The 12,605-nt window shown below is 48.6% G+C and overlaps 1 protein-coding gene across 10 annotated transcripts in view; it reads left to right on the top strand.

Annotated features, from left to right (window-relative positions):
- AUTS2 (activator of transcription and developmental regulator AUTS2) overlaps nucleotides 1-12,605 on the top strand; it is a 1,208,197-nt gene that overhangs the window by 1,170,574 nt on the left and 25,018 nt on the right. For 4 of the 10 annotated variants that reach the window (XM_025274741.3, XM_044935714.2, XM_025274749.3 and 1 more), the window contains 5 exons: nucleotides 5,225-5,693; nucleotides 6,612-6,701; nucleotides 6,968-7,221; nucleotides 8,444-8,685; nucleotides 10,379-10,423. In XM_025274741.3, coding sequence (XP_025130526.1) covers nucleotides 5,225-5,693; nucleotides 6,612-6,701; nucleotides 6,968-7,221; nucleotides 8,444-8,685; nucleotides 10,379-10,423 — 1,100 coding nt within the window. The remainder of the gene's footprint in view (nucleotides 1-5,224; nucleotides 5,694-6,611; nucleotides 6,702-6,967; nucleotides 7,222-8,443; nucleotides 8,686-10,378; nucleotides 10,424-12,605) is intronic. The other 6 variants (XM_025274742.3, XM_025274743.3, XM_025274746.3 and 3 more) reach the window with 6 other exon arrangements.

Genomic DNA, 12,605 nt, shown 5'->3' on the forward strand with positions numbered 1-12,605 from the left:
TGATTCAAAAATTTAAATATGCATGTATGTAGACAGTCAAATCTCTCTCCCTCCCCCCATTCCCTTTCTCCCCAGTTCTTACTCCTCCCCAAGCCCCTAAGCAGGTGTGCATGCGTGCTATCTTGCTTCAGTCACATCCCACTCTTTGCGACCCCATAGACTGCAGCCCCCCTCCCAGGCTCCTCTGTCCATGGGATTCTCCAGGCAAGAATACTGGAGTGGGTTGCCATTTCCTTCTCCACCCTAAGCAGGCAATCCAAGGCTGTTGGTTTCTTGGATATTCTTCCAGAGCTTCTATAGATATAAAGTAAAAATGAATATATATTACTTTTTCATCATTTTTCATAAAAGCTAGGGTATGCTGTACATTGTACATATGTAGACCCTCATTGGAGAAGGCAATGGCACCCCACTCCAGTACTCTTGCCTGGAAAATCCCATGGACGGAGGAGCCTGGTGGGCTGCAGTCCATGGGGTCGCTGAGGGTCAGACACGACAGAGCGACTTCACTTTCACTTTTCACTTTCCTGCATTGGAGAAGGCAATGGCAACCCACTCCAGTGTTCTTGCCTGGAGAATCCCAGGGACGGGGGAGCCTGGTGGGCTGCCGTCTATGGGGTCGCACAGAGTCGGACACAACTGAAGCGACTCAGCAGCAGCCCCTCATTGATTTGTGCGATTGCAGTGGTTCCTCTGCACAGATGTATCAAATTTACATGTAGCCCTAATGATTACATTTGAGTCGTTTCCAAACATGTGATTCACACCCTGATACTGTTTCACTGCGTCTGTAGACCAAATTGTTATTTGCCAGGTCAAAGGAACTCCTTAGTTTTTTGGGTAAATGTTGCCACATCGCCCTCCACAAAGATGACAGGGTTTATATTCAACTAGTAAACTAAATCCCAGGGACGGTGGAGCCTGGTGGGCTGCCATCTATGGGGTTGCACAGAGTCGGACATGACTGAAGTGACTTAGGAGGAGGAGGAGGAGTAAACTAAAAGAGAGCCCATTTTCCCCAGAGAATTTGTATCTAAGTTGTAGCCAGCTCAAGCACATTTTTCCTACTCTACCCTTAAGTTTAAAAAAATAAATTTATTGTGCTTGAGTCAAGTGTGTTGAGATATAATTTACACGCAGTACATTCAGCCTTTTTACTGTACAGTGTAATTCAAATTTGCATGTCCTTTATTGTAAGCATAATGTTATTTTTACAAACACAAAGAGAAATTCTAAAACCCCCCAAATGGAATAAGACTTCTAAATAAGACTAGTCAATTTGCACACGTTCTTATTTCTTTCAGCCTCAGCACATTTCATCTTTTGGTAAATTCAGAGCACACTGAGCAATATCCCTCCCCCACCCCACCCCCACCCCCCCCCAAAAAAAACCCTTTTTCTTTTTTTATGTGTTCTTGCCAGTTTGGGAGAAGCTCAGTAAGATAAATGGACTGTCAGGATGAAAGAGCTTAACTGGGAAGATGCATTTATTGAATAATTGAAAGGAAGAGGAAATGCATTACCAATTAGCCACAAAAATGCATGACGCCTAATCCATGCCTCACGGATCCATGTAAATGGTGGTCGTAAAACTTTCAGCCCCATAGTTCTTACCAGCCTTCTAACCTGCCTTGCTCATAGGCTGCAGCACCCTCACTGATGGATTGATGATAGCTTTCAGATTGAGCCGAAGGGCCGTCTTCCAGCAACCCTCTCTAGCTTTCCTGGTCCCTTTTCACTATCCGGCTGTACTTGAAACATTGTAACCGAATCCTGGATTCGTCATTACCTGCTTTGTTTCAGGGTATTTTGCTTCTTAGGAGGCAGCATTGTGTAAATCAGAGAAGAGGTACTTGGTGGTGGCAGAGCTGGGACTAGAACTCTGCCATCTGGTTTATTAAACAACAAGCAAGTTCCTTAACTTCTCTGGGCTTATCCCCCATCTAGTCAGAGGGTTAGATAACACCCTTACTACTCACAGAACAGTCCAGGCATCAGCATCACCCAGAAAATTCTCAGTAAAGTGGACTCTGGAGCCACACTCACCACCCACCCCCCCAAGCCGCTGAACCTGCATTTGAATCCGATCTTCAGGGGATTCCTATGCACATTAAAGTTTGAGAAGTGCTGGGGTGGTCTCCCAGATTCTGGTCTTCTTCCAAAATTCTGTGCCTCTTGACTCCCTAAGTCATTCCTCATAGATGGTTCCCTACAAATGCATAGAGTTTTCTAGAAAGGTTTTGGTCTTGCTTGTGTGCCTCATTGAACATCATGGATGGCGACGATGCCAAGTCTCAGCACCACTCCTGACTCCAGCTGGGTTTGGATTGGTCCTCAGACAGTGGGACAGCCGAGGTAAGAACCACCTCGGTTTGCCTTTATGGGGCCTTGGGAATCGAGCCCAAGCCTGCACGGTGCCTCCTGCAGACACAGCTGTGTTGTCCAAATTCTATAGGCTCATCGATTAAAGAACAAGAGATAAATATAGTCAAGCTAGATGGATAAAATGCTTATCTGTGTGTTTCTGTTGTACTTCCTTACTGGCCTAAGTAAACTGAAGTAATAACCTCTGGGTGGTGTCCCAGATTTTCTTTTACGTCTGAGAGAAACTTTAGACCTTGATTTTTAGAGGGAGATCATGAATTTGAATGTAACCTAACAAGATGGGAAATGTTTATGTATTTATTTGTCACTATCCTCATCCGGGGGGGCTTCCCAGGTGGCTCAGTGGTAGTCTGCCTGCAATGCAGGAGACCCGGGTTCAATTCCTGGGTCAGGAAGACGCCCTGGAGAAGGAAATGGCAACCCACTCTGGTATCCTTGCCTGGGAAATCCCATGGACAGAGGAACCTGGCCGGCTACAGTAGTCCATGGGGTCGCAAACAGCCGGAACAACTGAGCAACTAAACAACAGCAACATCCTTGTCCAGAGAGAACAGAGCAGCACAAAAAGATGGGAATATATTCCATTTTGTATGTTTGCCATATTTGTCACAAAAGCATCACAGTCCTCAGCTGTCAGGACAGGAAGAGTCCCTACTTATGCACATAGGACCTCATGGAGGAGGTTCTCTTATTTCATCCTCTTAGGATTTCCCAGGTGTTAGTGCTTTCTGCCCCGGGCCTGACTAACCAGCCTGCAGTGTGTGAAGCCTGAGGTTTTCAGTGAACTTGTGTAATTGCTTGCTATGGAAAATATTGTGAAAAATATAGAAAAAGCAGTGAAAAAGCAGCGGCACCAACATCCTTAGATCTGGGTGTCTGCAGATGAAGGGTCTTCCTCTGTGATATGGGAGTTCTTATGGCTGAAGGGGTTCTGTGTCCACATCAGGAACTTCCTGTTCTCTCTCAGCCCTCAGGTTCTGGAAATTCATAACACATCAGCTTTTCATAAGCAAAGATCTGCCCAGGAAAGTTCTGAAGACAGCACTGGAAAAAAATGTGTGTGCGTAGAATGTCAGAAGTCTAGAGTTCCTTTTCACCAGATCCATCCGATGCTTCATCCTTTCGTGCCTGAATTGTGTGAAGAGGGGTCTTTCTTGGCAGCCTTTTAGTGTAGTTGTTCCACGCTGGTCTGCGGGACTCGAGGATAGCTGAGTGCATAATGGCTAACCACGTGGTTTGTTTATAAGCCCACCATTTGTTTCTGCTTTTGTGCATGTTACAAATTTGATCTGTTTTTACCAAAAGAACACTGAAAATAATGGCTTGCTTTGATGCAGATTTCAGGGAAGAAAACATGACAAGTGTATACACCCAGTAGGACATCAACAGACATTAATGGTATTCTCATTCCCAGTGAGAACACTGTGCATTGTTCACACTTGGTAACAGGAAAATGTGAAGAGAAAGGTCATGCCCAAAGGAATCATTTAGGAGTACCTGAAATACACCCTCATTTTAGAGAATGTTGTGATCTATTCTCTTCCTGTTTTTAAGCTTTGCAATAATAGAAAAGGATGGTTTGTTTTTTTTTAAGTGCAAAAATGTGGGGAAGATAATCCTTCCCCTGCCCACCCCCCGTCCCCCCCGCCCCCAACCACCAAGATGCGCATGATCAGTCATGGTCAACTGTCCGAAACCCCATGGACTGCAACCCGCCAGGCTCCTCTAGCCATGGGATTGTCCAGGCAAGAATACCGGAGTGGGTTACCATGCCCTCCTCCAGGGGATCTTCCCAACCCAGGGATCCAACCTGCACTTCCTGCATTGGCAGGTGGATTCTTGACCATAGAGCCATCTCTATATGCAATGCCATATTTGTCTCTCATTATTCTGTTAGAGAATGGTATGGAGTTTGACTTATGGGGTTATCAGGGTATCCATATATTAGATGTGGCATGGGTCTTTTGACCTTTGGAGGGAAGTACATCATTTCAATTCATACAGGAGCATCTGTTGTCTAGGTGTCAGTAGTTACTGTAGAATTTTACTTACATTTCCCATCCCACTTGGTCTCAAGGTCCAGATTCACCTGGCTAAGGACCCCTCCTGTGGTCCAGAGGGAATTCTTTAAAAACTCAAGCCTGCGTGGTTGACGGTCAGTTGGTCTAAATTCACGTTTGTTCCTTCGATCTCAAATAGTTGGATCCTCAGTGAGCCGTAGGAGGCCTGACCTTTGACCAGACATTTAGTGGTTGCTCAGCAGAAATGTCTCCAAATGTCAAGCATGCTTCATCAGTCAGAATGCAAAGGGGAGAGGAGGCAAGGCGGAGAAGAAACGTCTGCCGGGCTAAATAACGTTTGTTTCATGTACTACTGAAAACACTTCTCCTTTGTATAGTCAAGAACTGTGTTTGGGGACTTGCCTGGTGGTCCAGTGGCTAAGAGTCCAAGCTCCCTATGCAGGGGCCCAGATTCAATCCCTGGTCGGGGAACTAGTTCCCACATACCATAAGTAAAGATTGCAGGGGCAGCAACTAAGACCCAGCACAGCCAAATAAATTTTTTTTTTTTAAGAACTGTATTTGTTTTAAAAGGGGTGAATCGATTTGTTGTCTACTGTTTGTGGATTTCACTGCATAATCTTGCTTTGTCAAGATTAAGGGAAACATTTATTTGCAGACTCTGATGGCTGCAACCACTTTCTGGAAGGCAGCCTTATCTGACTGGTGGACCTTTCTGGGACCTGACCGATCGTGTCGTTGGGCACAGGTGACCCAGCTTGGGGTCAGCTTCGCTCACTCACCATCTGCCTCGCTCTTCTTTCCGCTCTCCCGCACAGATCCCGAGCTCGGCGTCGGCGCGCTACCCCACCACGACGGCCACGATGCGGGGCCCATTGTCCCCAAGGTATCGGGTCTAGAGCGGAGCCAAGAGAAGAGCCAGGACTGCGGCAAAGAGCCCCTGTTCGAGTCCGTGGTGCTGAAGGACGCGCGCCCTCAGGTCCCGCCGCCGCCACCCCAGCCCCAGGCGGAGCCCCCGCCCCGAGCGCCGTCTCCGGACCCCGCGTCGGGGCCACGCGCCGAGCCCCCGCCGCAGCCCCCGCGCCCCGGTGCTCAGCCGCCACCTGCGCCCCCGGAGGCCCAGCCGCAGCCCGCGCCGCCGCAGGCACCCCGGCCGCCCCGGCCACAGTCCCCGGGGCCGCTGCCGCCCCAGGTCCTCCCGCCCGCACAGGCCCACCCCTCCGCCCAGAGCCTCCCCCAGCCGCTGTCCGCCTATAACAGCAGCAGCCTGAGCCTCAACAGCCTCAGGTGAGCCGCCCCCCGCCCGGCATCGGTCATCTTCGGTGGGATGGGCAGGTGGCGGTGGGCGTGGGGGCTCCCGTGGGGACCAGGGTTCCCGTTGGAATCTCTGTGTTCTCAGCCAGGCAGGCACGGAAGACAGGGAATGGGTCCGAGGCGCAAGAAGACAGGGTCTCTGGGGAGAAGATGGGGTGGGATTGGGTTGAGGATCGGCTGGGTGGTAAGGACATGGTGGAGATCTCAACTGTCTGCGGAGGCTCCTGAGAGTGACTGCAGGGAGGAGAAGGCTCGAGGAAGAGAGAGTCCAAGGCGCTGTGCCTGGGACTCACCACTGGTTCCCGGGTTGGAGGCAGGGAAGGGAAACCAGGGGAGATTCCCGGAATGTTAAGGCAGTCTTAGGAGGGAAGCCGTTTCCCTCCCTGTCAACATCTCCCTGAAACTCCTGGTGGGGCGGGAGCATGCAGACCAAGGAGTGATCTGGTTTAAGGAGTTTCCGTGGTGACTTCTGCCAGGTGGGTCACAGAGATGCAGGAGAAAGATGCTGGGTTGAGGAAAAGGGAGGCATTCCTCCATGGGGAGCCAGGCCTCTTGTGTCTTGTCTTTGTCAGATTATAGAGGGAAGGTTGACAAGCAGCACAAGGAGCCCTGCAAAGAAAAGGGAGGTGGAGACCCGGGCGCAGGGCCCGGCGTCGCCCACCCCGACCTGTCCCGGGGGCTGTTGTTCTAAGCGCTCACACTTCATGGCTTCGGTAGTGTTTTCCTTGTGACAGCCTGGTGACTGGGGTTGAGGGCCCTGCTCTTTCCTGTCTGTGACAGCGGAAGGAAGCTGCCTCCACGGGGCCAGGCCCATCTTTTGTGGCCTCCAGTCCGTGGAGGTGACAGGGCACCCGAGTTCCCTGGTTCCCCCTTCCCTGTGCTTCTTCACAGAAGACGGAGCAGACAGACCTGGCGAGCCCAGGTCACCAGCTTGTTCGTTTCCATTGGCGTGGCCCCTGTAGGAAGAGTGGCTGGCACAGGGTATGAGGGGCAGCTCTCTGGACAGGGCGATGGGGGGCAGCTTGAAGCAGGAGTTGCTGTTCACTGTGCCCACAGCTGTGGGGCCAGTTTAGAGGAACTGCGATTTCAGCAGAGGCTCTGTGCACAGGGTGGGGACCTGCGAAGACGAAGGAGCAAGAGCAAAAGTGTTAAGTGGCTCTGTTTGGCTTTGTTTTGTTTTTAAGAAAGTTGATTACTGACCCCTTTTTTCCCTTTCTTTCTTTCTTTTTTTTTTGGTGTTCCAACAGCAGTAGCAGAAGCAGCACTCCAGCGAAGACTCAGCCCGCCCCCCCCCACATCTCCCACCACCCCTCGGCCTCCCCGTTCCCCCTGTCACTGCCCAACCACAGCCCCCTTCACAGCTTCACGCCCACCCTCCAGCCCCCTGCACACTCACATCACCCCAATATGTTTGCCCCTCCCACTGCTTTGCCTCCTCCACCACCTCTGACATCTGGGAGTCTGCAGGTGCCCGGACACCCGGCCGGGAGCACTTACTCAGGTAGGAGGGAGAAGCTGGCCTGGCTTCTCCGTGCTCCCCCTCTCCCTTCCCGAGGCCTCACTCCCTGTCTGTTGTCCCTGATGATTAGGTTTGAGCCACTCACCATGGTCCGCTTTATAGTATGTCTTCTTCCTCCAGTCCCCAGTGGGCTGAGAGTCTGCAGAAAATGTACCAACAGCCCCCATCCCAGCCTGTCACGATCCAGGGGATTCTGCCAGAGAGAACTTTGTAGTCATGAGGCTTTTCTGACTAGGTCTGCCTGCTGAGCAGTAAAGCACAGGTTGTCTGGGCCCTATGGGCATGAAAAAGCTCTCCACACCCCATGTCTGTTTCAGGCCAGGATCTTAAGTCACATCGTGGCTTAAGGGATTTGTTTTAGTCAAACAAGGGCTTCCCTGGTGGCTCAGATGGTAAAGAATCTGCCTGCAGTGTGGGAGACCTGAGTTCGATCCCTGGGTCGGGAAGATCCCCTGAAGACAGGAATGGCAACTCAGTCCAGTATTCTTGCCTGGAGAATCCGATGGACAGAGGAACCTGGCAGAGTCACAGAGTCGGATACAACTGAGCAACTAACAATTAAATGAGGCCTTCTACCTTGGGTGGAGAAAATGCACTTTTTGAGGCAACATATCCCAGATTTTTAAAGACACACTTAGGGTTAGGTATTGGGTTCTTTGCTCCTCACCTGTATTAATTGAGCCAAGTGTCCCAACCTTTGGTCCATTGTGGCCAAGCTTTGCCACCAGTACAGAGAGCTGTAGAGCAGAGGTTTACCCTGGAAGAGGGCATGAGGGCTCTGCTTTATTGACTTTTAAGCACTTAAAAATGGTCATTTCTTTAACCCTCAAAACAAACCCACAGCACAGGCAATGTGTTGTCCCCATTCGACAGATGAGGAAACAGACACAGACGGTGATGGGTGATGCCCTGGGTCACTCAGCTATCCCGAGAAGAGCTGAAACTTGACCTCTGACCACCCAGCTTGGATCCTGTATGCCCACAGCACTGGTGGACCCCTCGTCCCTGAAAGCCTGGACAGAGAACAGTTAGGCTGTTGACTGGGCCTTAGCCTCCTCTGTCTGCCTGGCGGTCCCTTCCACAAAGGCCCAGCCCTCATGTCCCGGCCCGGAGCCCTCCGTACTGAGCTCCTCGGATGTCCTGCTCTGGAGGAAAAGACCGGCCCTGGAAAAGGTGTCACCGTCTGCCTCTTCTTCTTTTCCAGAGCAAGACATCTTGCGCCAGGAACTGAACACGCGTTTTTTGGCCTCTCAGAGTGCTGACCGCGGGGCCTCCCTGGGCCCCCCGCCCTACCTGCGGACCGAGTTCCACCAGCACCAGCACCAGCACCAGCACACGCACCAGCACACGCACCAGCACACCTTCACGCCCTTCCCCCACGCGCTCCCGCCCACCGCCATCATGCCGACGCCAGCACCGCCCATGGTGCGTACCCCGGGCAGAAATGTGAGGATAAGTAGAGCGCGACGCTCTTTGTACGCAGCCCCGTAGGGCCGTCTGGGCACAGCAGATTGGCTGGGGGGCCCCCCTTGCCCTTGCTCGTCTCTGGGATACGCCGGCTGCAGGTGGCACTGACCCAGGGCCTGAAGTAGGAGCTCTTTTCTGACCCGTTATTCTTAACGCTGTGGGTGGATTATATTCCAGATGCTCCCCAAGGCGGTCACGTCCAGTGTGTCGGTAGTTCTTACGGGTGATTTTGGTTTTTTGAGATATCTTGGGGAATTACCTACCACCAGATCTAAAAATGTATCTGCCGGTGTTTTGCGCTAGCAAATAAACGCTCACAGAATGCTAGGAAGTCTGGAAGGGAGAGCGCCGGTGGGAGACTTGGACGGCCTGGGGTTCCCCCATCCACTCTCTCTCGGATGGTTTTCTAAAGCCGCTTTGTCCAAAGTGTTGATTCTTGCATCTCGTGAGACAGCGCCCCCTGTCTGCTGCTGTGATGTCAGCAAGCGGTCCAAACAGCCTGGTGGTGAGGGACCACTGGCGGTGACGTGGTCTTGGCCTTGGCTTGGGACTACCGTGCCGGGGTTGCGTGGGAGCCAGTTAGGGCTGATTTTTAACTTAGGAGCTGTAAGGAACAGCACCACACTTTGATGCTAACTAGTCTGAGATGGATGCGTGCCCAAACAGTGACGATGAGAGCGTTACTTATTTATTTTTAATATTTCAGGAAGTACTTGATTGAAGGCAATCAGTACAGGCACTGTGAGGATTTGAATGCCGTGATTCACTGAACTTTACACCCTCTCTTCCCTCCCCTCTCCCCCATTTTGTTCAACTTAGTTTCTTTACAATATGTATTTCAAAGTTTATTTTATAAACCTTACTTAGGAGAATGTTAGCAGTGAGGCCTTGGGACCAAAATTTTTTCCTCGGTGAAATCCTGCATCTATTATTTTGGATGAACTCGACTTTTCCACAGTTATATTTTTAAGGACCTGTTTATCTGGGGAAGGAGTTTATACCGGTCTGAGTGAGACGTTTCACAAACAAGTTTAAATCTAACTGATGGGAGTTACAGCACAGGATGAGGACATTATTTATAAGAAATCATGGTATATACTCTTTTCTGCTTGAAAGAAACATTGTAAGGCCAGGCCCGAATTGCTTTGTACTCGGGGGGAGGGGGGGGGTGGTAATTGTTGTTGGTGTTCAGTTGCTAAGTGACACCTTGCAACCCATGGACTGCAGCACACCAGGCCTCCCTGTCCCCCACGAGGGGGTAATATAAAAACAGCTGAGTGTACCATTCTGCCAAAGCGAAGATGAAGACAGAGGGAATTCTCTGGATAAATCACACCCAGTGCTCACTTGTCTGATGTATCTGAACAACTGCCCCCTCTCTCTAGTTCAGATGCTTGGTTCCTGCCCGTCTCTAAATAAAGCCTAGAAAGAAAGCCGCTCGAGTGTGGTCACAACCTGCGATGCTCTGAATGGGTTTCACTTTGACTTTCCATTCCTGTTGACTTCTGGTCAGAGAAACTCAGGAGCTCTGAATGATTTCGTGTACACTGAGATCCTGGAGTCTGATGCCTGCCCGACAACAGAGAGGCTTCCTTGGGGCCCTCTCCGCTGAAGCAGTGAATAGAAATGTAGTTTCTCTAAGTAACTAGCTTTTGCTTTGATCCCTTTGCAGTTTGACAAATACCCTACAAAAGTTGACCCATTCTACCGGCACAGTGTGAGTTACCATGCTACCCATTCAATGTAACTGCTTTTCCATTTCCATGCTCTCGCCACCGATCAGTCAATGACTCGCAGCCTTCCTTAACCATCTTTGCAAGAACTCCCATTGCTCCTCGTCACTTCGGATGCTTGCTTTTGTGACGTTTGCTTTTGGTAAAGATGCAGTATCATCTTCTGAATCAAAAGGTCATGAGCCACTCCTAAGACTTTTAAAGTCCTGCCAAGTGGGGCATCTGCTTTGTTGGAGGTGTTAGAGTTTTAGGAGCCTCTGAAATCACAGATTTCAGTCCTCAGTAGAGATGTTATTAACACACAGAGTTCCCAGAGTTCATCTTGAATTATGTCTTCCAAAGAAAGTACCGTATTCTTTTGACTCATGACTTCAAGAAGCAGATTTTCGTTTCTTCTAGACCATTGATCCCTCTTCCCCGTGGCTGGCATTATTTTCCTGAGCTCCTGCCAAGTCGTTAAAAATATCTTTTAAATGAAAGAAGGTCTTACATGCATGATTTTTCTTCTCTTTAAACTCATTCTTTGTTCTTTAATAAAAGTTGTTTCATGCAATTTTAAGAGAACGTTCTAGAACCTGAATTGGCGCCAACTGAAGTTACATGTTCAGTTACTTATGAGGGCTTCTTTTATAACAAACTGAATATCTTCCCATGATATTTTGATTATGGAGTGTATACTGCATCATTTTTACCTGAAGTTTTGCAAGTTTCTTTGTTTAATGGTTTATATATTTTTTTTTAAATGAAACTGGAAAGACGTTTAATAACTGCTCGTAGCCATGTTGGTTCACCATCTTAAACTATTTTTGTTCTCATTTTTGGATAGTGTTACCTTATGGTTCAAGTGGAGGACCACTTAATAGATCAGCCAACCCTGTGAATTCATTCATACTTTGAACTAGATCATTAGACACTGTGTCAGTCCTAAACTGAGGAATTAGCTGAGAAGTCCAGGCTAGACAGTATTAGAAATCAACTAAGAATTGGTTATGGAGAGACATTCGGAAATGGCTCAAGGGGAGTCTCTATAGAAAGGGATGAGGAAAGGCTATCTAAGTGCCTGGGTTCCCCGAGTGTTCAACGCTGCTCTGCTCAGAATTATGACATAAAAGCATTTTTATAAATGGACATGCAAAATCCAGTAGAGCCATGGGTTTTCTCTTTGCATCTATTTCATGAATGGTACCACCCTTAATATAACAGCCAGGTTTCTGCCCTTTGTCTGTATTTGCTAAATTAAATTAAGGACCAGCTAACAAAAGCATCCTCAGAGAAAGTTGAGCGGCTGTACTGGCAGCCTAGTTTTCTTCCTCGGACACCATGCAGCGTCTCGGCGTAAACATCTTCCACAGAGAGCCCTAGATGTAAGCTGGAGGATAAACCTGTAGGCCTGAGCTTTTTGGAAGGTTCCTGTATTATTACTCAAGTACTTCAGATTTTTACTCGAGGGGTGGAATCCTCTATTCAAAGAGGGTCAGAAAAGGAAAATGGTGAGAAGATCCAATTTTTAAATTGAAAACATTAAAGGGAAAATACCCACTTGGAGGCAGAGTAATAGAAATGTGAGTGTTTTAGTGTGATGTATTTAATTACTCTGCTTCACACAGTGTACTGGGAGAGAGTTATTTCATATTATTAGTTATAGTGGATAATATATGAAGTGCTTAGTCTCCCCTGCTTTGGAGATTAAGATGTTACAAAGGGGAGTTAAGATACAATACACTCAAGTATCTAAAACACAATTTTAGACTTAAAAGTAGTTTTAAATGAGGGCACTTGGTTTGCAATCACTGTTTAAGTGGATTTAGTTCAATATCAATTAGTCTGAAAAACTTCGCTGCATCATTGAGGGGAGCAAAATGAAATAAAGACCAATGGAAAAAGTACATGCTTTGAAAACAGATCAGATTGTGAAATTACCAGTGGATTTCAGCCATTACCTAGAAATAGCTCACATAAATACATCATTAGGGAAAGCTTGAATTATTCTTGTATTTTTGACATATTGTGCAACCATAAGGGCGGGACATCACTAGAATGTATCTCTATGGTGAGTTTGTCAAAGTAAATGGAACCAGAGCATAGATTCTCCAGAAACGATACATTTTTAGGTGCAGGAAAAGATGTGTCTGCATTGTCTTCTGCTGTGTATTTCCTCCCTCCATT

This window comes from Bubalus bubalis, chromosome 24, assembly GCF_019923935.1.
Source record: "Bubalus bubalis isolate 160015118507 breed Murrah chromosome 24, NDDB_SH_1, whole genome shotgun sequence".
In the NCBI taxonomy this organism is placed as follows: Eukaryota; Metazoa; Chordata; class Mammalia; order Artiodactyla; family Bovidae; genus Bubalus; species Bubalus bubalis.